Source organism: Cynoglossus semilaevis, chromosome 10 (assembly GCF_000523025.1).
Source record: "Cynoglossus semilaevis isolate Cse_v1.0 chromosome 10, Cse_v1.0, whole genome shotgun sequence".
NCBI classification, from domain to species: Eukaryota; Metazoa; Chordata; class Actinopteri; order Pleuronectiformes; family Cynoglossidae; genus Cynoglossus; species Cynoglossus semilaevis.
Genome location: NC_024316.1, coordinates 12,589,749 through 12,613,708, shown reverse-complemented (window position 1 = coordinate 12,613,708; position 23,960 = coordinate 12,589,749). Strand labels below are relative to the sequence as shown.

Here is a 23,960-nt window from a genome sequence, read left to right as displayed (position 1 = left end):
AAAAAGTTGTTGAACACTGTTACAAAAAGTTAAGAATCCGAGCCATGTCATTGGCTGTGAGGAGGCGGACAGGAAAATGCAGCGGCTGTTGAAGGTGGTATATAGGTGCGGTGACAGCCAGCAGCTGCGGTGACTCTCCTCATCACTCCCCGTGGCCCAGGGACACTATGACCGCCTCTGTGGCCGTCTATAGGAGCATCTACACCGAGGACCGCTTCAAACAGACTTATGGCTCCGAGCACAGCACCGATGGAAACCTGCGGCTGCGGGACAGGCTGGCCGGGAGGTGCAGGTGTTCAAAGCGAGCCTTCCTTCACCTGCTGAGGGAGAGAGTGCCCATCTGTCAGTGGCTGCCCAGGTACCGCCTGAAGAAATGGATTCTAGGAGATACTGTGGCAGGACTGACTGTAGGGATTCTGCACATTCCACAAGGTCTGTCAACAGTGTCTGTCGTTACTGATAGTAATAATAATTATAAATAAATAATAATATGTATACACATTATCGCAAAATACTTGTTTATTATTATTTGAAGCGGTAGTAGCAGTTGAAAATATCAGGAAGTTTCGGAGCAGTTACTGGTACAAATACTACCAGTAAAAAGTTGATCTACCAGGTTAGGTTTATTTATAAAATGAATATTTATATGTGAATACTATAAAATATTAAAATAAAACATTGTTCTAATGTTAACAGATGTGCAGAGAGCAACAATAATATAAACATCAAGATATTAAAATAAGGGAGTAAAACATTGTTCTAATGTTGACAGATGTACAGAGAGCAACAATAATATAAACATCAATCATCGACATATCTGTCAGTCAGTGTTATTATTACTAAATTAATAAGTAAAGACATGGGGCAGATGTTTTTTGAACTCGTGGATAGATTAACTCACACCTGTTTAAAAAATAACTGAATTATTTTAACTTTAGATTTAATTAATAAAAAGTAAAAAGTAAATGGAATTAATTTATCATCTGTCACTTTCTTTGTTTTTTGGAAATAAAAACAAATAGCATTTTGGACACACTATTTGACATTTTTCATCATTTTTTTGAATAATAAAAGTCAGCACAAATAGACTTTGTTAATAATAGTTACTTTTGGTACTTTTAATTTTAATTTTTAATTTTAATTTAATTTTAATACATTTAATTACCAAAACTCTTGAACATAACGTTCTCAATATTGGACACAGATTACAAAGTAAAATTGTTTGTATTAAAGTGTAATTTCTTGGTGTCTGTTACTGCAGGTATGGCCTTTGCTTTGTTGACATCAGTGGCACCAATATTTGGCCTTTACACCTCCTTCTTCCCGGTGATCCTGTACATGATTTTCGGCACAGGTCGCCACGTGTCCACAGGTAGGACCGTGTTGGTCTTTCACCTGATGTCAGAAGCAGCGTGCCCACTGTTGTGATGACATTTGGGTCTTTTCTCAGGTACATTTGCGGTGGTGAGTTTAATGACTGGCTCTGTGGTCGAACAGATGGTTCCCAGTCCTCTGGACCTGAACGCCAGCTCGTCTGAAGCAGCTGAGTTTGAGGCTCAGAGGATTGGAGTGGCCTCTGCTGTGGCTCTGCTCTCAGGACTTATAATGGTGAGAAACACACAACACTGAGAATTGGTCACACAATATGTGCACAAGATTAAAATGTAGAGACGACAGGTATTTATCTGCATTTCCTGAAGAATATCTCGTAGAAAACTGTGGTGGTGTCCTTCACACCAGGTCAAAACCTCATCTTAAAGATTAAAGATCCACTTCCTTTTTAGTCTCTCTTTGCAGCTCAGCAGAGATAAAACTGTTGAGTCCAAACATGTTCACACATACAGTTCATAATAATAATAATAATAATAATATTAATGGTATAAGAACGGTGAGAGCACTGAAGCTGCACAGTTCTAATGTCCATGTCCCATGTCCCATGTCCCATGTCCCAGCTCTGTATGTGCGGTCTCCAGCTGGGCTTCCTGTCCACCTATTTGTCCGAACCAATCGTCAAAGCTTTCACCAGTGCTGCTGCCTTCCACGTCACCATCTCACAGCTGCAGAGCATGCTGGGTCTACGGCTGCCTCGCCACACGGGGACCTTCTCCCTCTTTAAAGTAAGCTGTGTGTGCGCGCCCCAGAGCTCTGTACGGGTTATAATTCCACAGTTGAGTGCTGTTCTCCCTCAGCTCACACACCTGTGTGTGTTCAGACTTTAGCATCAGTGATGGAGAACCTGCCTCACACCAACATGGCTGAGCTGCTCATCTCTGTGGTGTGTTTGGCCGCTCTGGTCCCGGTGAAAGAGATCAACATGAGATACAAACATCGGCTGAGAACGCCCATACCTGTGGAGATTCTCACGGTCGGTAAAACTGTAAAGAACGTCACAGTGTTCTGGTCTGACTGATAAGAGTATCAAAGTAACTCATCTTTGTTACAATTTTTAGGTGATTGCGGCTACAAGTGTGGCCTACGCCACGTCTTTGGACTCTTTGTACAACATCGAGATAGTCGGCCACATCCCAGCTGGGTAATCTAGAATCTTAAAAAAAAAACTATTTTATAACGTGATCCCCTTTAAACCCCAGCCTGTGTAGTGGATTTACCGCTCAGTCTTTCATCCTCAGATTCCCTCGTCCACAGATGCCCGCCGTACACACGTTCCCTGACATTGCTGGAGACACCGTTGCCATTACGTTTGTGGGTTACGCCGTGTCCGTGTCACTGGCGATGATTTATGCCGACAAACATGGATATTCCATACACCCGAACCAGGTGAAGACATGCGAGAACGTGTTTAGCGAAATGCTAAATCCACAGTCACCTGTTGACCCTGTCTGTGCTCTGTGTCTGTTCTCAGGAGCTTCTGGCTCACGGCGTCTCCAACACGGTGTCTTCCTTTTTCACCTGCTTCCCCAGTTCAGCCACTCTGGCCACCACTAATATACTGGAGAGTGCAGGGGGATACACACAGGTGGGGCTGTTGTCCTCTTTTTATCTTATGTGTGCGCTACGTTAGCAACAATGATTATCATATCAACATTTTCACATGAAAATGCTGACACTTGACATTTCCTGTGGGGACAGGAAGTTAGAGCTGTGATGTACAAACAGCCAACAACCTTGTCTGTTTGGTATAAGCAGCAAAGAGACGTGTCCATAGAAAATGAGTGACTGAAACAGTGACTACAACAACTGAACCCTTCATCAAAGACCCATTGTTGAGAGTGTGTGTCTGTGTTGGTTCCTGCAGCTCTCAGGCCTCTTCACCAGTCTGGTTGTTCTGATCGTCCTGCTGCTGATTGGTCCATTATTCCACTTCCTCCCCAAGGTGTGTTTATACATATATGTGTGCATCTTTAGCCTGATGTGGGTCAGAGAGAGATGACCAATCGCCCACTCACACCCCGCCTCTGTTTGTCTCTCTGTTTCTAGGCGGTCTTGGCATGCATCAACGTCACCAGCCTGCGTCAGATGTTCCTGCAGTTCCGAGACTTGCCTGACTTGTGGAGAATCAGCAAAATGGATTTTGTGAGTCAATTGTTTTAAAATATATATATATATAGATTTTAGATTAGATATAAATCTACAGGAGGTCCTCGACTTAAGTCACAGTTCCATTCCTACGGTGCGACTTAAGTCGAACTCACATACTGTACATTAGGACCAATGTCACTCACCCAAACATCATAATCTAGGACATAAAAACCTCAGAAGAGCCTGGGAGCCATAATGGAGCGCAAATATTTCCCAAAAAAACAACTCAAATAAAAGTCAATGTAACATAATCCAACTTATGGCATACGACCGACATATAGCGATGTGTAACGAGATATTAATCTGCTTCGCTCTTGAACTAGATTCCATTTGAAATTTGTTTTAACGGTGAATGTTGGAATTATGAAACAAGACTTTCTTAATACATTAATGGGAGATGGTGATGTAACCACGAAACGCTGTAGGTCGAGGACGTCGTAAACCGAGGACTGCCTGTGTATGAAAAATCTCTACATATGATCTCAGTCACAAACTGATCACAACCCACATCTTCAACATTAAATTTGGTCCACTCAAATATAAGTGTAACTTTTCTTTAATATTAAGAAATGTTTAAGTTTTCTTTCTTCATTTCTATGTGCAGATGGTGTGGGTGATAACCTGGCTGTCCGTAGTGGTCCTTAACGTGGACATGGGCCTCGCCATCGGAGTGGTTTTCTCCATGATGACAGTCATCTGTCGCACACAGAGGTCTGTACAGTCAGCCTGTGGTTTTACTGAACCAGACACAGTTCTTCATGGAAATCTGAATCTGAATCCTGATTTATGATCCAACAGGTCTGGATGTTCAGTACTTGGTCGAGCCAGCAATACAGAGATTTACAGACCAATGGGGAAACACAGCAAAGTGAGGGGATATCCTTGACTTTTTTTTATTTTTACTTTCTTCTAAATGAACATCGTCATAACTGTATAAATCTTTAAGCTACAAGGAATTTTTCTTATTTGAGTGATGTCCATAATTTCAGAGACCATGCTGGTTTCCTTTCAGTGCCATGAGGTACCAGGTGTGAAGATCCTGACGTACAACGGACCCATCTACTACGGCAACCGTAGCTTCTTCAGGGAGGAGATGGGCAGGCTGCTCGGCCTGACGCCGGAGAAGATTCGCAGCTGGGAGAAGGCCAGAAAAGCCCTGGAGAAACGGGAGCGAGAGGCCGCCATCAGCACCGTAGTGAGAAAACTCACAGGAAATATTGATAATAAAGTGTCAGGAGGATTTTTAACTTTAAAATGTATTGAAATTGTTTATCTTTCTCAATTGATTTGCAGGAAAGAGGTGTCGCCAATACATCTTTCTCCTCGGAAAATGAGTTTTTCAAATCAGGTGAGAGAAGCCGCCACGTTATATGGTGTCTGAACACACAGTTACTACAGCTTTAGTGCATTTAGTTACACTTTTTAACTCATGTCATTTTGAACATGTTTGTGTATGTGTGATTAAGTAAAAAAAACAATATTTATTTCCTGTTTTGACAGAAACGATTGAGAGCGACGTCCAGGCAGTGTTGATCGACTGTAGCAGTGTTATATTTGTTGACATTGCTGGAGCCAGACTTTTCACACAGGTTCGTGACTTAGACTTTTTTTTTAATAGCCAAAATTGCTAACATTGCTAAACAGTATCACCGTGTGTATTATTTGAATGGCTAAGTACTGAATGCACAACCATGGCACTAGACGCAGGTTAATATAAAATACAATTTTATTTAATACATATACTAGAGCAGTGATCATCAACTGGCGGCTCGTGTCCCGAGTCTGGCCCACCCCACTGTTCAATCTGGTTTGTGACTGAATTCCAAAGTAAACATCAAAATGTGATGTAGACAAAACATTTTGGAATTTTAATTAATTTTATGGAACATGTCCAGAACAACACTGGCCCTATGATAAATAGAGTAGAGGCTCCCTGCTCCCCCTCTCTGTCAGTTTATGGGTCTTAGAATGAAGACTGATTACTGTTTGTTTGTTTTTTTTTCCAGATGTGCACTGAATGCCGTGTTTTGGGTTTTTTTTCCAGATGTGCACTGAATGCCAGAAAGTTGGAATTCATGTCTATCTGTCAAACTGCAATGGTGAGCACTACAGTACACAGTACACAGTTTTCACAAACACAACTCTGTAGTGTTTCTGTGGTTCTACATCAAATCTCCTCACACACAGCGTGTACCCATGACCGACTTCTGCCTTTTCAGAGAACGTTCTAAGGATCCTCACATCCAGTGGTCTGATGAACTACATGAACCCTCAACATATTTTCGTCACTGTTCATGACGCTGTCGTTTTCATCCAACAGCAGATGGTGAGGAGACGTTTTCCCGTTTGTTCGCAAGTATTTCCCACGAAATACTTCCCAAGTCATTTCTTTTCTTTTTTCTCCCACAGGAAAAACCTCCAGAAAACACCACGACTGTTTGGGTGTAGGGTCAGTGATGGCATCAAACACTTTCCTTAGTGCCTGGAGAAGCTGGCTTAAACTGTACTGTACTGTACTGTACTGTACTGTACTGTACTGTACTGTACTGTACTGTACACCAGTGCTGTAAAGAAACAGTGGCCATTTGTAACATGTCAGAAAAAAAGTGATTAGTGATAGTATTGGCCAACTGATACTATCGTCGGATAAAAGCATAATTATGTAATATTGGTATCACCTGTCCTTTGTCCTGTGTTTATCATCAGTCTTGTTTGTTTGTATATGCTGGAGTGTTTTTACAATGTGATATTTATTTGCCTTCTTCTCATTGTTTTGTGGATAAATATGCCCTAAGTGCAATGAATAGTTCAAGTCGTTTGTATATTTATATTTTCTTTTTCTTATTTTTTATAAATACTGCAGGAATAAACTCTAGAACCACACATTTGTAATGGTTGTAACCAATCTGCTGAATCTCCCAGAGCATTATTTACAGAGATTTGTGAAACTATATTTCAATAAATATCATTACTAATGGGTTTTTACATCAACCACACTGGATTACTGTGATGATTTGATGTGGATATCAGTCTTGTTATTACACTGAAGTATATGCAATATAGGTTTGGATTGATGATGTTAAATGTGATATGGAAATGTTGGACTTTGTTTGAGAAACTTGACCCTGATTCCAAAAACTGCTACAGTTTAAGTCAACATTCCAAGAATAATTAGAATTATTTCTTGGAAAAAGAAAACATTTTAATTATTTAAATATTCATATAATTATGAGGAAAAAAATGTGTTGACTTAGATTTCAGAAATCAGACCTAAATTTGAGAAACTTGACTTTTATACCAAATATTACATTTCAAATCAGTCAATCAATTCCAACACAAGTTGAAGTATCTTCTGAATAAACCTGACAATATTTTTAACAACGCAGAGGAAAACGTATTTGCAACCTATAGCACTGAATTTCAATTATTAAAAATAATAGTTAAAAATACATTACATAGAGCTAATTGTTTCCACACAGTCTGGAAACTGTTAATGAATATGTTGTGTGGGTCATTTTAATTAACCCTGAACATCAGACCCACCTGACATGGTCTGTGTCCTACATCTAGCATAAAATTCCGATGTGTAAATGATCCACTGCGAAGAAGTTGAAGCTCATAATTATGAACCTTGACCAAGTAGAAACAGACAGTGTGAGTTCACAACTAGGACACATAAGGTAAAAAAAAAAGTAATTATTTTCCAGCAATATGTTTGCTAGTCATGTTATTAAGGATTTTTTTTACTACGCATATTTTAAAGAGGCCTCTAGACACTTTACCCTTTGGGGTTTTCCCCTTCAAAGCTCAAGGAGTGTTTGACTAATTAGCAGGAAGTCGTCCACTTCAATTAATACGTGGTCTATAAGACTCTGGCCAAATGTTCACTCAGCTACAAACAGATTTATTTTCTAACCTTTAAAAGCCGTTTGTGTTATTTATAAATATTTTTCTTTAAAAATTGGCTACAGCTGAAGTAAAGAGACAGCCGTTTGTGTTATTTATAAATATTTTTAAAGCGAAAGTTTTAAGTAACACTAGAGGAATATTTTGTTTCGTAAAGGAAGGAAGCACGGAAGAAAATATTGGAACTCCAAAAAAATATAACTTTTACTCGCCCCCTCCCCTCCCCTATATCAATTTCATTTGATTTCAAGTTATTATTGTCGAAACAAAACAAAAAGGTTGTCATTCAAACATTTTACTGCCGTTACTTAAAAAAAATTACAACCCGGAAAACATTACATGGGCTGTTCTTTTGTCGCCATCTTTTGGTAAAAGTTCAAAATTACAGCTTTTTTCCTTGAACTCCCACCTGTACGATTCTGACCGGAAGTCACGTTCTTAAAAAATAAGTCAAAAATATAAATACAAAACATATCTAAAAGATAGATATTTTATCGTTTTTTGAAACGTGTTCGTTTTTTCGAAAAAATACTTTATATTTTGTAGGAGGTTTAATTTTAAAACTTAGCGTCATGTTTCAAACATAAGTTTAAGGAGGTTGAAAAACAGTGAATTTGTTGTTTTTTCCCCTTCCACACCACCGAGGCAATATTACAAAGTAATTTTTTTTCAACCCTTTTTCATGAATTATATACATAATGATGCCTAAGTAAAGCATGTGTTGTTTTTACAACAGAGGGCGCCAGAGTCAAAATCTATTTTCACATTTATCTTCTATCGCTCAGAGTTCAATAAAGCGATAATTAAAATTGTCAGTGCAATATACAGTAGCATTGTTTAAAACAGTAGTTTGTCTTAAAACTTTCTCAAACACTTACCAAACCCAAATACCAACAGAAGTCAGTATACTACATCCACATTCTTTCTGCCAACAGAGGGAGTATTTCCTCCTCGGGGCAGTGGTGGTTAAGGAAGCGGACTCGGTTTTGGAAGACTTCAGGTTCGAGTCCACCAGCTGCCAAGTTACAACTGAGGTGCTCTGAGCCTGGCACCGTCCTCTCACACTGCTCCCCGGGCTTAAACCAAAGTGAACAGTGGGCAGCTGTGAAGCAGAGGTCACATTTGGTTGTGTGCTGTGTCACAATGACAAGACTTAATTTCTTATAAAGTGCAAAACAGTACCTAGCTTGTACCAATCTGACAACTGTTGGTAAGAAGCTGTCCATGACTCTGTCTTACAAGGGTCAGATCAGTTACCAGTTAGTGTGGGCAAGTGTACAGGCCAGACAGACGTCAATTGAGAAAAAAAACCCAAATTAAAAGCCTTACAGTCAGATTTCTTTCACCAGTTTAATAGCTGTGATTACACATTTTTAATGTAATGACGTTCTCACACAGAGTCAGTGGTGTGACGTGACCCACATTCGTACAATGCCCTGGACAACTGCTGCAGCTAGAAAACAAACTTTAGGTGCATTACCGCCCCCTAGTGGAAGCAAAAGGAAGGAAAAAGGAAAGTGAACTACTTGTCATTGTGCCACAGCACTTCACTGCACACAACCAAACCTCTGTTTTTAACCCATCACCAAAGTGAACAGTGGGCAGCAGTGTGTGGTGACGGTGCCATGCTCAGTGGTAACTTGGCAGCTGGTTGACTCGAACCTGAAGCCTTCCAGACCCAAGCCACCACTGTACTGGAATGGCTGCATCTGTGCCAGGAAATGAGGCATTAAAGGCCAGGTCATACTTTGACTATGGCAAGTCCTTCAGGATGACTGTGTGCAAACAAAACACAAAAACTTTGGAGTTCACTTTAGTGCCAGCAGAGGGCAGACCTCACTTCTACCCTCTTAAAAACAGGTCAGCGGTTGTCCTCAGTGACTGGACATGCACTTGAACCTGTTCCTGAAGTAGAAGACTTCATCATGGAGATTTTTATTGACGTCGGTGGAAGTGTAACGGTAATTTTTATAGGCTTTTTGTGCGTCCGTTTCAGTCCAGGGAAGCTTGATCTTAGAGGCGTGGTCGACGATGACATCACTACAGGAGCCGACGTGGAGAGAGCCCAGGCCGTCGATAAAGAACTCTGCAGCCAGAGATGAAAACATTGTCATGAAGTCGACAGATGCTGGAACTAAACTTGAAGACAGATCTGAAGACTTAGAAAACCTACCCAGATGGGCTTGTCGTGCCAGGCGGGGGTTAAAGCCCACCTGCTGCATCTTGTCTGTACGGGCCATGAAGAAGTTGATGACAGCGTCAGCTACAACACAGTTGGGAAATCCTTCAATGACGTGGTGGTAGCCTTTTCTGATGTGTAGACAGTCACCCTCTTCTCCGCCTTGCTCCACTGAAATAGTGTGACGGTAATATGCAGTGTAACCAGTTACTTCTCTGACAGCGCCACCAACCTGTAGGAATGGGCCATCATATAAGTAAAAAAAACATAGTCTTTTTCTAGGAAAGTTTTTTTGCAGGTAAGCATTCATATTAAAAAAATGGACAGAAAAGAGTTAGTACTATCGACGACAGACAAAAAACATTCACTGCTAGAAAGCCAAATGTCAGTCGTCAGCATTTTGTTAGCAGCAGCTGAACTCGGATTCAAATATCTCACCAGATCCAGAGTAGTCTTCTCCAGTATGTCCACCATCTTCTCCAACTTGGTGTCCGCACTAAATATAAAGTCATCGTCCACCCACAGCACGTACTTGGTGGTCACTTGAGATACTGCCAGGTTTCGTCCAGCGAACCAGCCCTGTGTGTAACACACGAGGGCTCGTAACCATTTAGACACAATAACAGTCACAATTTTAAAGCTAATTTTAAACCACAAAGCCACTTCAAAGGGAAACCCTTAGTGGACCAATTCCTTGAAATTGTCTGTCCGCTCGCTTAATATCTGCGGACTCCAAATGTACAATTGGTTTGATGCTGTATTTTGCGTGATGACATCACACACACGTCCTCCCGAATTTTGTTCAGGACTTTACAAATGATGTGAGGCAAAAGCAGTCTGAAGTGTTGCTACATTTGACAAAAGATATCGCCGAGGCCCTTTGCATGACATGAGCATCGACAATGACAAAGAAAACCAACAACATGCAAAAACGCGGTCTTGCACCACTGCACCACAGGGCAGCACATGCAGCACAGCATTCTCTGTCTTAAATATCCCAGCTATCTCACATCACACTCATCCAGATCCAGGAACACCCATCTGTGTTAACATCATTCATTAACCTGCTTTCACTGCAGTGAGGGAACAATGTCCTTCCTCTGTAACAGCCTTCAGTCTGTGTTGGTAGAGTTAAAACAATTGACCTGTAATTGTTTTCCTAACTGATGCAAATTGTTTGAGGAATTTTATAAATCACATCCCTACTCATACACCTCGGGTCATTTTAGTCCCCAAAGAATACCCCACCACTTGTTTTGGCAATTTAGTCAACAGTCACCTTGGAATAAAGAATAAAACAGAAAATGAATTTTGTCATAACACACTCTAGGGCTCGGCAACGTTTGGCACACGTCCAAGACCAGGAAATTAATAAAACAAACTGGTTCAACAAACAAGACCATGTCAGGTACCACTCCCACAAGAAGAACGTTTCCCTAATCTCTACTCTCTGCTCTCAGATTGTTTTTATCATCCGTCTGCTTTGCTCCTCTCCCTCTCTCTCCCTCTCTCTCTCTCCCTCTCTCTCTTTCTCTGACAACGCCTCCTTACTCCCCTCCCCAACCCGTGAACCTGCACAACAACATCAATACAATGTCATGACCATGACACTACTGTTTGATGTGGTAATTAAACCAAGGATGAAAAGTCTGGATGTTTCTTTAAGTCTCATTGTTCTATTGTTTAGAAATTGCACAAAACGAATGCCCATTCGATCTCCCTCTGGATGTGAACAGAAACAGGTGCAGCGTGCACAGGGAATCAGTTATTAAAAGTCAGTTTGACCACGTTTAAACAGACGTGACACACACGATAATGCACCGTGGTAGTTTAGCGCCAGTTATTCAACATATTTTTTTCTTTTTTGACTGAAGTATCAGTAGCTGGCACCAGCAACCTTTATCAAATACTGATACTTTAAAACGAGGCTGGTATGGGTCCGATACCGATACCTTGCATCAGTACTCGTCCACCCCTATACTGTATAGCAGTATTTTCACTGGTCCTCAATAAGGTATTCGCTGCGCAGCAAAACTGTTTTCGCTCCACGTCTTTGAGCGTGCACACTGCAAAGTAACACACCTCATTCCTTAACTACTACAATGCATTGCTTTTATCTTTTCTCGACATCAGGAACAAATTTCCCACATTGAAATTTTCAGCCAAATGTCAACATTATAGTAGAACAACCTGTTACCGATTGACACGGTTTCATAACTTAGTAAACCAGTAGAGCACTCTCTACTGGAGGCACTGACATTGTCCATTTTTTCTAAATGGTCTTTTAATTCTCAAGTGGAAAAGATTAAAGAACTTGGAAATGATAGTTTCTCATTGTTTACGCCTTTATCCTTTAATGCCTCTAAATTCCCCAGTCATAGAGCACTTTGGGGTTAATTATATCCTTAGGTACAATGTGTTTCATGTCCATGGAGGTTGAACATGTTCTGTTGATTTGGGCTTAAAAAACAAAAAAACAAAGCCATTGAACAAAACATAAAACAGGGCATAAGTAGAATGTAGTGAACTAACTGAAACACAAAGACAGTTCCTAACTCAAAACAAAAACCTGGATCAAACGGTTTACTCTCCACAGCTTCAATGACCAACCAGCACAGTCTGCTCATACAGCCTTGCAGTGCGGCTGATTGCAGCTCATGGACTGTTTTGAGTGCATCAGGCAAAACAGCACAGGTGACCTAAATACATTTGATGAGCAGGTCAGAAGGGAAAGTGACGAGATCCCACAGGTAAACTCTCTTACCTTTGCAAATGGCATGATGTATTGCTCGACGTGAGGTTCGCTCACGGTCTGAGGCTGTTTATTGTCATCCGCTATCACAATGTTGACGGTGGGATAGTAGAGACGAACGCTGTCGATCAGATCTTTGAGTTTGTCGTAGCGCAGAAAAGTCTTGGTGGCAATGGTAACAAGAGCGCTGATATTATACTCTGCAAAAGTAGAATAATAATTTTTAAAAAATTGTCAAATTATTATACACTTGACAACAATATAAATCCTGACAAACCTGTTTGGTGTCCAGAACTGTAAAGTCTGGGCATAAGTCCGTGTCCAACTTTAATGTTAAAAAAAGCTTGGTGACCTTTGGTGGCAAATTTGACTGTAGAGGAATCAAACACACACACATTAGTTGTGGTTTATATCTGTCTATTACACTTTGATTTTGATCACGTTACATTACAACGGAAGGAAGGAAGGAAGGAAGGAGGTGACTGCGAATTATGTCATATTAGTGTGAAAAAAGGGACAAAGCCGAAAGGAAAAAAAAAGTGTGAAAAAATATATATTTTACAAGAAATATATGACTCATGCATTCTTAGACAACAGCTCTCAGATATAACCACACCACATAACACATCTTCTGACTCAATAACACACAACAGAAATTCCGCAACACAACATTTCATTGTTGCTGCTTCTATTGTTGTGTAATTATTGCACTTGGAAATGTATGCAGTTTTTTTAACGTACTTTTTGTGTTTTTTAAGAATCGAGTGGCTCCTACGCTGTACACGTTTAAACACCCTGTTCTATGACTGACATGTGAATTGTTTCATGTAAATCATATCCTCGAAACTTGGTCAAAACATTTTTTTAAAAAACAAAAATACATGACACTAGTAGTATGGGTTAATTTAGCGAGTCTGTTCACAGGAGTGAGAAATCAAAAGACAAGAAACCTCAAGTATAAGTAACAGAGGAGTAATACAAAGGAGTATGACACAAGTGATTAGCTAATGTTAGTGAAGTGCTAGCACACAGGCAGTCTTCACCAGATTGCTTTGCCGAGCTAGCCCAGCTAACACCCACCACATTTGACTTTTCTGGCAAGGGTGCACTCACACGAGGACCAGTTGTTCCTTACCATACTGGAGTGTGAATACAGCTCATCAGACCAGGCTTATGTTTATACCAAAGAGATAACGCAACACCACCTGTTCATAGATTTTGCAAGGCCAAAACCTGTCAGGTTTTATTAGCACTGAAACTTCCCCACACAGGGCACAGGACAGGACAGGACAGGACTTTCATCAGCCCTGTGGTGTAATAAACCAGCCAGCTTAGAGACTAATGTCACAGACTGCTCTGCTCCAACTCTATTTACCAAAGCATAAAGCAGGAGGTTTAACTTCTCAGTTTTACGGCACAAAAGGTTGTTTGTTTTTTTTTAACTACAATATATTCAAATGTGTCCCGGAACCAATTCAACTCCAAACTCACCACATTCACATGTGAATGTAAAATGTAGAGAGAAGAGAGAAGTTGTTTAAATGTATACGGATGGAATGTTCTCATCAACCCATTGTCAAACTGTCAAATCGAGAATTTTATGTTTGGAAGAGGAACTGTCTGAACAGATGTCCCCATTTGCTGAGGTTCACGTGGTTCACCTTGTGTCAGGCAGAGTCAGAAGACAGACTGCCCTGTTTGGGGGTTCAGTGTTGTTACCATGGTTGACTTAATGGCACAGGTAACAGGATACTGTGGGGGACTGTCAGTGGGCTTGACTTCACCTCTGTACCTGTCTTTTTGAAGATAACACAATGGTCTCCTTCTATTCCTACTGTTTAAATAAGCCGACCTATGTTTGTCGAGTCTGTGTTCCCTCCCCACACGCCGTCTAATCTAATAACCTACTATTCTACTAACATCCACTGTTCAGGTTTCCTATATTCATTGACAGTGTGCTGCTACTCATGTTTGTATATAATTGTATTTACCTATTCGTATGTTTTTACTGCTGTTTTGGTGCTGAACTGCTGCTGGAGCCTGTGCAGAACCACATGGTACAAACTTGCATCTCCTCCGTTGATGTTGTTATATGTTAATATTTAGGTGGAAACAGCTGGGGCTGATACTGACACATAGAGGAAGTTCTACTGACACATAGAGGAAGTGACTCTGGCAGGACAGGTTTTTCATTTTTTTTGGTTGAATTTACATACGTTACTTTTCAATTCAAAATATGATGCAAATAGCCGTACCTGTATCTGCCGTCTTTGGATGGAAAATTGTGTTTCTGTAGGTGACAAACTGAAGCTGCCTGTTCAGATTATCAAGGAGAGGACTGGACAGGTTCATGTGCGTCTGTCCTGCTCCTTCCACCGAGACAGCGTCCACTGTAGCAGCAACATTGAACACACCCAGAGTTGCTGTTAAATACACCTGTCATATAGGATACACAAGGCTGTGAGTTAAAAATGTTTTTTTATTTATGCAAAAAAAATGTTAACTAATAAATAAAAACTAAAAATTGATGAAATTACCACATGGTTTGGTTTGATTTTTTCCTTTAAAGCCAAACCTGTAAAAACAATGGAAGAATTTACTGTTTTTGATTCCTGAAAAATTAGAAAAGTTTCACAAATAACTTATAAAAGACGTAAATAAAAATAAAAGCATCATAGAAACAATAGTTTTTTTTTATGCGTGTGTATAATAGGTGATGATGTTATTACCAGGTATAACGATTGTTTTCAGTGGTCGCACCTCAACCCCCTGAGTGGGATACTGCAGGGGACTGTTGGCCTCAGTGATGATTAGAGCATCTGCCGGATTGTACGACCTTAAAGCACAGGATATCAAAAAGACATGGGCATTAGACTAGACTCCACTTCAGCAACATTGTAAAACGTTTTTCAGTAATATAAAAAACCTCAACCACTGTGAGGATTAACCCGGACAGAACAGCTGAACAGAAAGTGAGCGGAGCTTTACACCAACAGCACATTTAAACACCGTCTGCTGCTTTCTAGTAAAGCAACATCTCACATTAATTGTGTGGCACTGTCACAACGTTTCAACGAACAAATTAACACAATGTTGTTTAATGTTTGCGCTTTAGCTAACCTGACATCTGTGCTAATTCTTTAGACCAGCCACAAAAATGCTGAATAACTCTGGGAAACACTGCACTGAGCAACCATATACTGTACTTATGTTATGGCAAGAACAGCAAATAAAGCAGAAATCAAAGATGGTGAACAGACCTGTTGAAACAAGCAGGCTGACACTGAAGAACTGAGATGACGCATGAACTCAGTTCCTAACATCTTTGGAGTTACCTTTTGTCCAGTTTAATCCAGACTGGATTTGTATAGAATTCTCCAACATTTTCTGTGAGAGTATTTTCACACACCAGCATCCAAGACGTGGTGGACAAAGTTGACAAACTTAAAAAAAACTATTGTTTATAAAAATACCACTCACTAAAAAGCTCAATTAGTGGTTGACACACCTGGTCTCTACAACAAGTATGGAGTATAAACAGCTAGCTGTAGCTGTGTACAGTCTTGGTATATGTCAGTTGATCTCAACCACTGCTGTAATACTTGAATGATAAGCCAAGCCTCCAGACACTAGGTGGCAGCAACTCATACACTGGTTTGTACAGACAGAAATGTACATATATGCCCCGATGAGTTGGGGGCCTACGATGGAACACATGATACTTATACTGTATACACAAAACCCACCTCCTCTGAAAGCTGTTGTACTCCTGAGCTCTGTGACGCTTCACGCCCTCAGAGTCATGGTGGGACTCCAGATATGCAGCATCCACGTTGTAGGCCCACACTCGTGGAAAGAGCAGATTAGAGAAGGGCAACTGAAAGGACTCTTTATCAGCCACACACACGCACGAATTCAGAGCCAGCTGACTGTGTCAGAGAGAAAGTGTGAGTAAGTCAATGAGTTAGGTGTACAGACACAGTACATAACTGAGTCTTAGTACGCGACAGATAACACACACCGTGCCACCTCTCCTTTTATGTGGTAGCTGATACCATCGTATCCACGGGTGAAATCCTTTATTTGTTTGGCAATACTGTTTTCTAGTGCACCGCTGTCCCTGGGCAGTATGTCAACTGTTTGGCTGGTTCCACTGGTCCAAGCGTGAAACAAGGCTAGCAGCGCACTCATACAGAAAATAATCAGTCCTAAACACTTCTTTTTGGTTTTCAGCATCTGAAAAAAAAAAACAAAACAGAATTTTACCAACTTTGTTCACAATAATCTATCAAATCCAGATTGCACTGCAGTAATTTAGCTATAACAATAGGTTCCACGTGATTCCTTTGATAGTTATGTATTTAGCTGTAACAATAGGTTCCACGTGATTCCTTTGAAAAGCAAATGCTTCTAAACAAACTATTTTTTTTAACCTGCACAATCATTTTTATTCCCCTAGATGTCCTGAAGGGAACTCCCAAGGCATTCATAGTTCTATCTATCTATCTATCTATCTATCTATCTATCTATCTATCTATCTATCTATCTATCTATCTATCTATCTATAAAAATGTAGGCTAATGTGAGGCAAACCTTAGTAGGTGACACGTAACAATATCCAATATTGTAGCGATAACACAAACTAAATGATACATTATCGTTGGCAATTCTTTTGATTCCAGATGTCTTTTATTTCTTGTTACAATGTCATATAATGTAAGATTCACAAGATGTCTTTTTATAAATAAAAAAATTAAATTAGTTAATTGGGTATTGTGTTTTTAGTAGAGCAACTCTTATCTAATCATGAAGTTAATTATTACAAAGAAACGCAGTGAAATACTGTGGTACAGGTGTGTCTTCAGTATCAGTATAAAAATGCGGTACTACTGAGATAGTACTGAGAAGAGCTAGTGAAAATGGTCCATATCAGTTAAATGTGGTCAGAATTCAGAATGTATTCTTAATGTTTTTCACAAATTTAAAAAATGTCTTTGTAAAAAAGAGCATGTCAAAGCAAGGCGTCATACCCTAAGCCAACGTTTGCCTCCATGATGTAAGGGAGTGTCCTTGGAGTGGACTTGAGCAGGTTTTTACCATAGTTCTTTACTGTTAACTCATCAGTTTTCTTACGTAGCAAAGTTGGTCAATAAAATCTTTATGGCCACTTCACAGACACATAGTCAATTCATTACATATTACATATAACATACCATGGGAAATCTGCTGATATGTATGGCATATTTGACAATAACGTTCTGTGCATTTACAGCCCCTGTTGGGTAGCTAAATACCTCTCACTGACATGTAGTAGGAAATATGGGAGCTTCCTTTTTTTCATTACATTACTGAAAAGGTAGAAAAAGAACTCGTTCATTCTAGGTAACCAGAAACGAAAGTCTATTGAAATGAGTGCAAACAAGAATTCGTAAATGATTGTATTTTAATTACGCAAGAGCAAAGCCTTGTTTTACTATACATATAATTAAATATAATTTAGGTTTATGTAACAAATAAAATAATGTAAAAAATAAAACTCAAAAAATAAAATTAGCAGTGTAGCTAAAAGGGAGACGAGTTAACAAAACCTGCCGTGCCGTTTTATGCTCTCTTTATCGATAAGTCTTTTTTAAAGCTCAACCTGGAGTATCTTCCCATATCAATACCAATACGAAAATGACCTGTGTCTTCCTTAATAAATACCACGTTAAACCTTTGCAAGAAATAAATTTGCTCAATTACTTGGCGAAATAAACTTGACATATTCCTTCAATTGTCAACTCTTAGCTGTGTAGCTTTGAATACAAGCAAATTAAACAGCATTTGATTTCACATTCACATTTTCTCCTTTGATACGGGAGATAATTCAATATTTGTCAAAAGTATTTGGCATTGCATGGCCACGAGGTAAAACCTCAGTAAAGAAATGACACAAGTAGAATAGAGTTTTACTAAGAGTTCCACACTTACCGTTGCTGTAGTGACTTCCGTGGACACTCAAGTCAAATGACAAGCTGAGGGAGAGACAACGTTGCTTATGCTCCACTTCCCGCTGCCTGTCCAAAAATATTGACCTCTGCTCGTCAAAGGCTCATCAACTCAAAATGCAAGTGAAGTAAATCCGTTTTCACATGTCGAAATACTTATATGGATATATTCACAAGAGGCTGCGTGAAGGCAATAGTTTGTCCTGTCTAATCTCTTGTTGCCCAGGTAAACAAAACACTGTTCGGTCGAATATGAGTTCTGCAGAAAAAAAAACGAGTTATATGTGTAATTTGCTAACACAACCAGCTGTTTCAATCATGTGGATTTCCATTAATATGTTAACGTTAATAAAGCTATAAATCTCGACGTGTGCTGATTTTACACTGGTCTGATGGGACATCTAGTGGTCAAAAGGGTGAAAATGCATCACATGATGCAGGCATGAATTTAACTGAATTTTGTCCTTTTGTTGTTTTGTTGTGGCAACCCCTGAAAAAAGGGACAATACCGAAAGAAAAAGAAGAAGTTGTTTCAAAATTAATTTCTAGGCTACATTTTAAAAAACACATTTAAAATGTTACATTAAAATGTTTAACACCTAAATCTATTTTTCTCTTCACAAAACGTTTCACATTATCAAAAAACAAACAAACTGACAAAATGCTACCAATATATGATTTGTATAACCTGTGACCACAATTTCGACTTTTCTTGCTAGCAGAAATTAACGATAAAAAGTATTTATCTACATAACTTGTGGTATGTTCTTTAAAACTGAGATTTCAAGTTTGTCTTTAGCGGGGTGCTGTAAAAATGCGGTTATCAATATGATAAAGGTATATGATAAAATATGATATGATAAAACGACTTAAGCACTGTCTGCTGTGTTATAAGTCCACATTTGTACCTTTTTCCAATCTTTGTCTTGTTTATCTATTCATTTTCAGCCTAAGGGGCGGCTTACGTCACCATCTGGCAGCCAATGAGAGGCGACCTTTTTACTAAGCTAAGATGCTGGCGGATGTCAATCTGCACCGAGGCTTTTTTTTATAAGTACGGCTCGCTGACCGACTCAGCCGCCACTAGAGCTCGACATCGAGGCTTTTTTTAATCGTCTTATTTGACGCGGTAAACAGGGGGCGGGCGAATCAACGTAAAAGACGCCAGTCACGTGATTTCCGGTAGCAGGTGCTCATGTAACGGCATTTGTTGTCGATGCCTTTGGAGTTAAGGGGCATATTGTGCTCACAAATGACTGATCCCCAAGGCCAGGTAAACGGCATACACTTGCAGTATAGACCCAGTTTTATGTCAGTATGTGTTTGTTGGTTGTACATAGACTTAAAGCTGCTGTTCTGCACCAACACAACATTTTTTAGATTGACGTAGATATAGATCTGGTTTCAACATGGCCCTGGCTCTGCTGTCACAGCACTAGGTGTCATTTGTTTCTATGTGTAAACAGACCCTAAGTCTTTATTTGGTTAAGGGGATCAATGGTTACTCAATTTACTTTTTTCTCGGAATTACAGATGAAAAACAGATAGAGATCAGGAAAAAACAGACATTGTACGAACTCAGAAGACTCCCGATTTGTAGGTTAGCTTTTTAATAACCGTGTCGAAAAGTTAGCGCTTGGTGAAATATCTACTGCATCACAGAACAAGGTATTTTTTTAAAGCGAATGAGAAGCCAGATAATTAAACATCCATGTTATTAACAATGTCTAAAAGTCACAATGACACACCCAAAGGTAAGGAAAATAGATCTAATTAAGGTTAGAAATAATGGATGCTCAAATTGTCGGTAAAAGGATAAACTACAATTGTAATAAAATAATAAAAAGAACCAGCTTCCTTAAACAAAGAATATGAAAGTGAAAGTAAATTATTTGGGAAGCAGGGTTTCTGAATTACTGTCAAATAATGTTATTAAAACACAAGTTAATACAAGACTGCTTTAGATTTAGTCTTAAAGGACACACTGTCGAAGGTAAGTAAGGGTTGTTAAAAAAGTCTACATAACCATCCAGGTCAAATTTAGTTCACAGCCATGTGAAGTAGATCTTATTCTGTTGTTTCCCCCTGTAGATCTGGTGCAGCCTGGTCATCAGACAGCCGGACGGTGTGTTAGAATGAAGGCCCTCGGCTCCAGATGCACCTTCTCCCTGGGCTTCTTGGTGGGGGTCTGCAGCTTCTACTTCTTCCTACACCAGGTTTGGTTTGAGCGGAGCTACCCTGTGCTAACAGAGACTCAGGAAAAAGCCAGGTCTACAGACTGGAAGAAGGACGGAGCTGCTCTGCTGACCCTGCTCCACCCCCACCACTCAGGTGCTGTACACAGTTGTATACTTAAACTTGTACAATAATAAAACTAGAAATGTTTTTACTCATGGACAGTCAAAAGACATTGAACACAGAGAAAGGACTTCTCATATGTTCAGAATGCAAAGTCAAGTGCTGTGAAACGTTAACGGCTAAAAATCCCTGATGAGCATCACTACATAGTGAAGAGGAGAGGATTGTGGGTAGTTGTTGGACCCACATGCTGACAGGACTCCACTCGTGTAGGCTTTGCAAATGTCACTTGTTTTAAAATCCCAAACAAAGGCAATTATCCTTTTGGACAACTATAAAACTAAGTGCTTCTAGTGCTACTAGTTTTTGTTTTGTGCTTTGAGATCAATACAAAGTAAAACATGCATGTACATGAAAGTAGAAAGTACAGATGAGTCTATTTGGCAAATATTAGACATGACTGCAAAACTGTATAATTCTGTGTAATATTTAAATATTATGTTTAATAAATAATCACCCATGAATAAAATAACTAAATTGGAACAAAGACTTAATATTTAGTGACACTGGCTGTCAAAATGAATATCTAGAGAGAGTAAAGAAGAAAAGTTATTGGAATGCTGCAAATTTAAACACGGATGAAGTTCAACCGTGCAACGTTTGACATTAAAGTAAACCAATCTGTTTCTGTGTACTTCCAGATGAGGACAGCAGGGCGGCAGACTTGTTGTACAAGAAGGTACGTGTACTCTGCTGGGTGATGACAGGGCCGTATAATCTCCAAAGCAAGGCCCGCCACGTCAAGGCCACCTGGAGTCGCCACTGCAACATGGTGGTGTTCATGAGCTCTGTGGAGGACTCAGACTTTCCAACGGTGGGCCTGGGAACCAAAGAGGGCCGCGACCAGCTCTACTGGAAGACCATCAAAGCCTTCCACTACGTTTATGAACATCATGCGGACGAAGCCGACTGGTTCTTGAAAGCAGATGACGACACCTTTGTGGTGGTGGACAACCTGCGTTGGGTTTTGTCCAACTACACACCTGAGCAGCCCATCTACTTTGGGAAACGCTTTAAGCCTTACACCAAGCAAGGCTACATGAGTGGAGGGGCCGGTTATGTACTCAGTAAAGAAGCCTTGAAGAGGTTTGTGGAAGGTTTTCGGACCAAAGTTTGCACGCACACCACCCCTGTGGAGGACCTGGCTATGGGGCAGTGTTTGGAGAAGATGGGTGTGCTGGCTGGAGACTCCAGGGATACGTTACAACGAGAAACTTTCCATCCATTTGTCCCAGAGCATCACCTGACCGGAAAGTTCTCCAAAAGCTTCTGGTATTGGAGCTACTGTTATTACCCAATTGTCGAGGTAAGACCTGTGTTCGATTGAAATGGTTTTTGCTAATATGGGACGTGACTGGAACCACCAGAGTTACCCTTGTTAAAAATTGTATTTATTAGCCTATATATATATAAAGTAAAACTCTTCTTCATAATCTGTGAAGATGCTCTAGTGGTACAAGGAACAATTAAAACGGACCTGTGTGTGTGTGTGTCAGCTAAAAATCCTCTAATGATATTAACCAACATTGACATTTAACAATTTAACTTATACATTACATTTGATACATTTGAACCAAATGTGTATGTGCTGCCATCAAACACTCACTATGAGAAGAATAGCTAAATAAATAATATAGTTGAACCCTGCAAAGAGCGCGTGAATGCAAATTAAATGAGTTCATTTTAAAGTGGATAATTGCAGCGGCGGCTGAATCCCCTCAACAAAAAGAAAATTGCTCAATTTGTTGTCGATGATGCAACTAATTTATTGTGCTTTGCAATTGAAATGAGGCTGGTCCATTAGTGATGCTGTCAGATGCTGCCCATCATCATCATCATCATCATCATCATCATCATCATCATCACACAAAGCTGTTTCATCCACTGTCTTCAGAAGGAAAGAAAGAAAAATAAACACATTTTTAGCCCCAGGATCATTGTAGGAGCCACCCACCCACATGACACTTTGTTTATTTGAAAGCAGGAGGCAGTATTTTCAATTTTAGTAAATGCTTCAATGGTGTAAAATAGTGACTATCCAATTCAGTATCTCTATCACTCCCGGTGGATGACTGTGGTATAGGTGACAGGAGCCTGACTGATGAAGGCTTCAAATGCTTTTGGTTTCATAATTTAAAAAATATATATATATATATCAACAACACACATCAAATAATAATGTTAGACCTAAACGTGATTTTTGTTTCATTTGATTTGAGTGTCTGGCCCTCAAGGTAGAAAGAAATTGTGTCCTCTGACAAGTTGATGATGGAAAAGCTCTGCTCACTTTCTGTTCAGTTGGTTGTTAACTATGAAGAAAGTCATTTTGTTGTTTTACCCCATCAATCAGTTTTTCTCGTACTAGCCATGAGACACGATCCATCACTGATGGCGAGACTGAACCTGGATTTTCTTTTTATACCCGGTCTTTAGAGTCAAACCTCCTACTGGTTAAGATTAAAAATAGATTTAATTTACAATCTATTTAAATACAGAATAAAGTTTTCCTAACTCCAGTATATGACATGTTTAAACTCATCTTTTTGTATCTTTAATGTTCTAACCATAAAAACTTAACATTGAATGTCATCATCCTGCAACTTTTTCTTCAGAACAAGAAATAGCTGTACTTTCAGAGTGTTCGAAGAAGTATTTTTGGTAAATCTCCTGAGTCAACAAAGCTTATATAAAAGATTTGGTTTAACCCTCAAAAGCTGGTGCTGTGGAAAAAAATCTGTCAGTGTCAGAAATAGTTTCTGAGCTCCTTCTTAGCTGCTGTAATACCTGTGTACGTGTCTACCTGTGTGTACAAGGATGTTCTGACCTGTGTGTCCGTCTTCTGCAGGGTCCACAGTGCTGCTCAGACTTGGCCGTGTCCTTTCATTATGTGGAGGCGGAGCTGATGTACACCCTGGAGTATTACACCTACCATCTGAGGGCGTACGGCTACAGACCGCGCTATCAGCCCTCCCTACACCTGGATATTAACACTGACACTCATTCACAGTCCACTGACGTTAAAGGAGCTCAAGAGGTGACGGATGGAAAAACGGCAAGTGTCTCCACGAGTGGGAACGGAACCAAAGTCACGACAGAGTCTCTGACAGACAAACTGAACCCACAGCTGACGGAGAACAGGACTGCAGTCGGTACCTGACAGATCTGTGTGAATCAGTGTCAGAAAAACATCAACATCTTTGCTCGACAGGATCCACAGCTGTAGGATAGCTACAGTTTC

General features: G+C 39.9%; 3 protein-coding genes across 5 annotated transcripts; 2 read left to right on the top strand and 1 right to left on the bottom strand.

Annotated features, from left to right (window-relative positions):
* On the top strand, positions 1-6,531 carry slc26a10 (solute carrier family 26 member 10). 2 transcript variants are annotated; one of them, XR_003050844.1, is made up of 19 exons: positions 1-432; positions 1,262-1,372; positions 1,451-1,608; positions 1,953-2,117; positions 2,213-2,365; positions 2,451-2,533; positions 2,631-2,778; positions 2,864-2,977; positions 3,257-3,334; positions 3,439-3,534; positions 4,145-4,251; positions 4,339-4,408; positions 4,553-4,735; positions 4,834-4,888; positions 5,041-5,129; positions 5,585-5,639; positions 5,760-5,866; positions 5,950-6,040; positions 6,086-6,531. XR_003050844.1 is itself a non-coding variant. In XM_008318851.3 (18 exons), exons 1-18 carry the CDS (start codon positions 168-170, stop codon positions 5,986-5,988), a joined length of 2,076 nt encoding a protein of 691 aa, XP_008317073.1. In that variant the 5' UTR covers positions 1-167; the 3' UTR covers positions 5,989-6,531. The 2 variants fall into 2 exon arrangements, 1 of the variants encoding a protein (XP_008317073.1); XM_008318851.3 differs by having other exon boundaries at positions 5,950-6,531.
* A 1,194-nt stretch (positions 6,532-7,725) lies between these two features.
* On the bottom strand, positions 7,726-18,711 carry b4galnt1a (beta-1,4-N-acetyl-galactosaminyl transferase 1a). The gene is made up of 11 exons (XM_008318852.2): positions 18,348-18,711; positions 16,399-16,613; positions 16,124-16,306; positions 15,107-15,213; positions 14,915-14,952; positions 14,633-14,813; positions 12,655-12,747; positions 12,390-12,577; positions 10,064-10,204; positions 9,620-9,857; positions 7,726-9,532 (listed from the first exon to the last, which is right to left on the bottom strand). The coding sequence occupies exons 2-11, from the start codon at positions 16,611-16,613 to the stop codon at positions 9,321-9,323; spliced, it is 1,596 nt and encodes a 531-aa protein (XP_008317074.1). The 5' UTR covers positions 18,348-18,711; the 3' UTR covers positions 7,726-9,320.
* A 692-nt stretch (positions 18,712-19,403) lies between these two features.
* Positions 19,404-23,954, top strand: c1galt1la (core 1 synthase, glycoprotein-N-acetylgalactosamine 3-beta-galactosyltransferase 1, like a). Of its 2 annotated transcripts, none has more exons than XM_008318853.3 (4): positions 19,404-19,637; positions 20,456-20,695; positions 21,364-22,028; positions 23,568-23,954. In XM_008318853.3, the coding sequence occupies exons 2-4, from the start codon at positions 20,500-20,502 to the stop codon at positions 23,877-23,879; spliced, it is 1,173 nt and encodes a 390-aa protein (XP_008317075.1). In that variant the 5' UTR covers positions 19,404-19,637; positions 20,456-20,499; the 3' UTR covers positions 23,880-23,954. The 2 variants fall into 2 exon arrangements, with proteins under 2 accessions (XP_008317075.1, XP_024915034.1); XM_025059266.1 differs by lacking the exon at positions 19,404-19,637 and adding an exon at positions 19,663-20,032.
* Positions 23,955-23,960: the final 6 nt, after the last annotated feature.

What these genes read in the sequence shown, in the direction of transcription:
- b4galnt1a (XM_008318852.2), bottom strand. Translation starts at nt 16,613, where the DNA reads ATGCTGAAAACCAAAAAGAAGTGTTTAGGACTGATTATTTTCTGTATG. An exon ending in AAATCAAACCAAACCATGTG is followed by an intron (nt 14,814 to 14,914) that starts GTAATTTCATCA and finishes CCTATATGACAG; the next exon opens with GTGTATTTAACAGCAACTCT. An exon ending in ACATCATGCCATTTGCAAAG is followed by an intron (nt 10,205 to 12,389) that starts GTAAGAGAGTTT and finishes TGTTACACACAG; the next exon opens with GGCTGGTTCGCTGGACGAAA.
- c1galt1la (XM_008318853.3), top strand. Translation starts at nt 20,500, where the DNA reads ATGAAGGCCCTCGGCTCCAGATGCACCTTCTCCCTGGGCTTCTTGGTG. An exon ending in GCTCCACCCCCACCACTCAG is followed by an intron (nt 20,696 to 21,363) that starts GTGCTGTACACA and finishes GTGTACTTCCAG; the next exon opens with ATGAGGACAGCAGGGCGGCA. An exon ending in GTTATTACCCAATTGTCGAG is followed by an intron (nt 22,029 to 23,567) that starts GTAAGACCTGTG and finishes CGTCTTCTGCAG; the next exon opens with GGTCCACAGTGCTGCTCAGA.
- slc26a10 (XM_008318851.3), top strand. Translation starts at nt 168, where the DNA reads ATGACCGCCTCTGTGGCCGTCTATAGGAGCATCTACACCGAGGACCGC. An exon ending in GTCGGCCACATCCCAGCTGG is followed by an intron (nt 2,534 to 2,630) that starts GTAATCTAGAAT and finishes TTTCATCCTCAG; the next exon opens with ATTCCCTCGTCCACAGATGC. An exon ending in GTCATCTGTCGCACACAGAG is followed by an intron (nt 4,252 to 4,338) that starts GTCTGTACAGTC and finishes ATGATCCAACAG; the next exon opens with GTCTGGATGTTCAGTACTTG.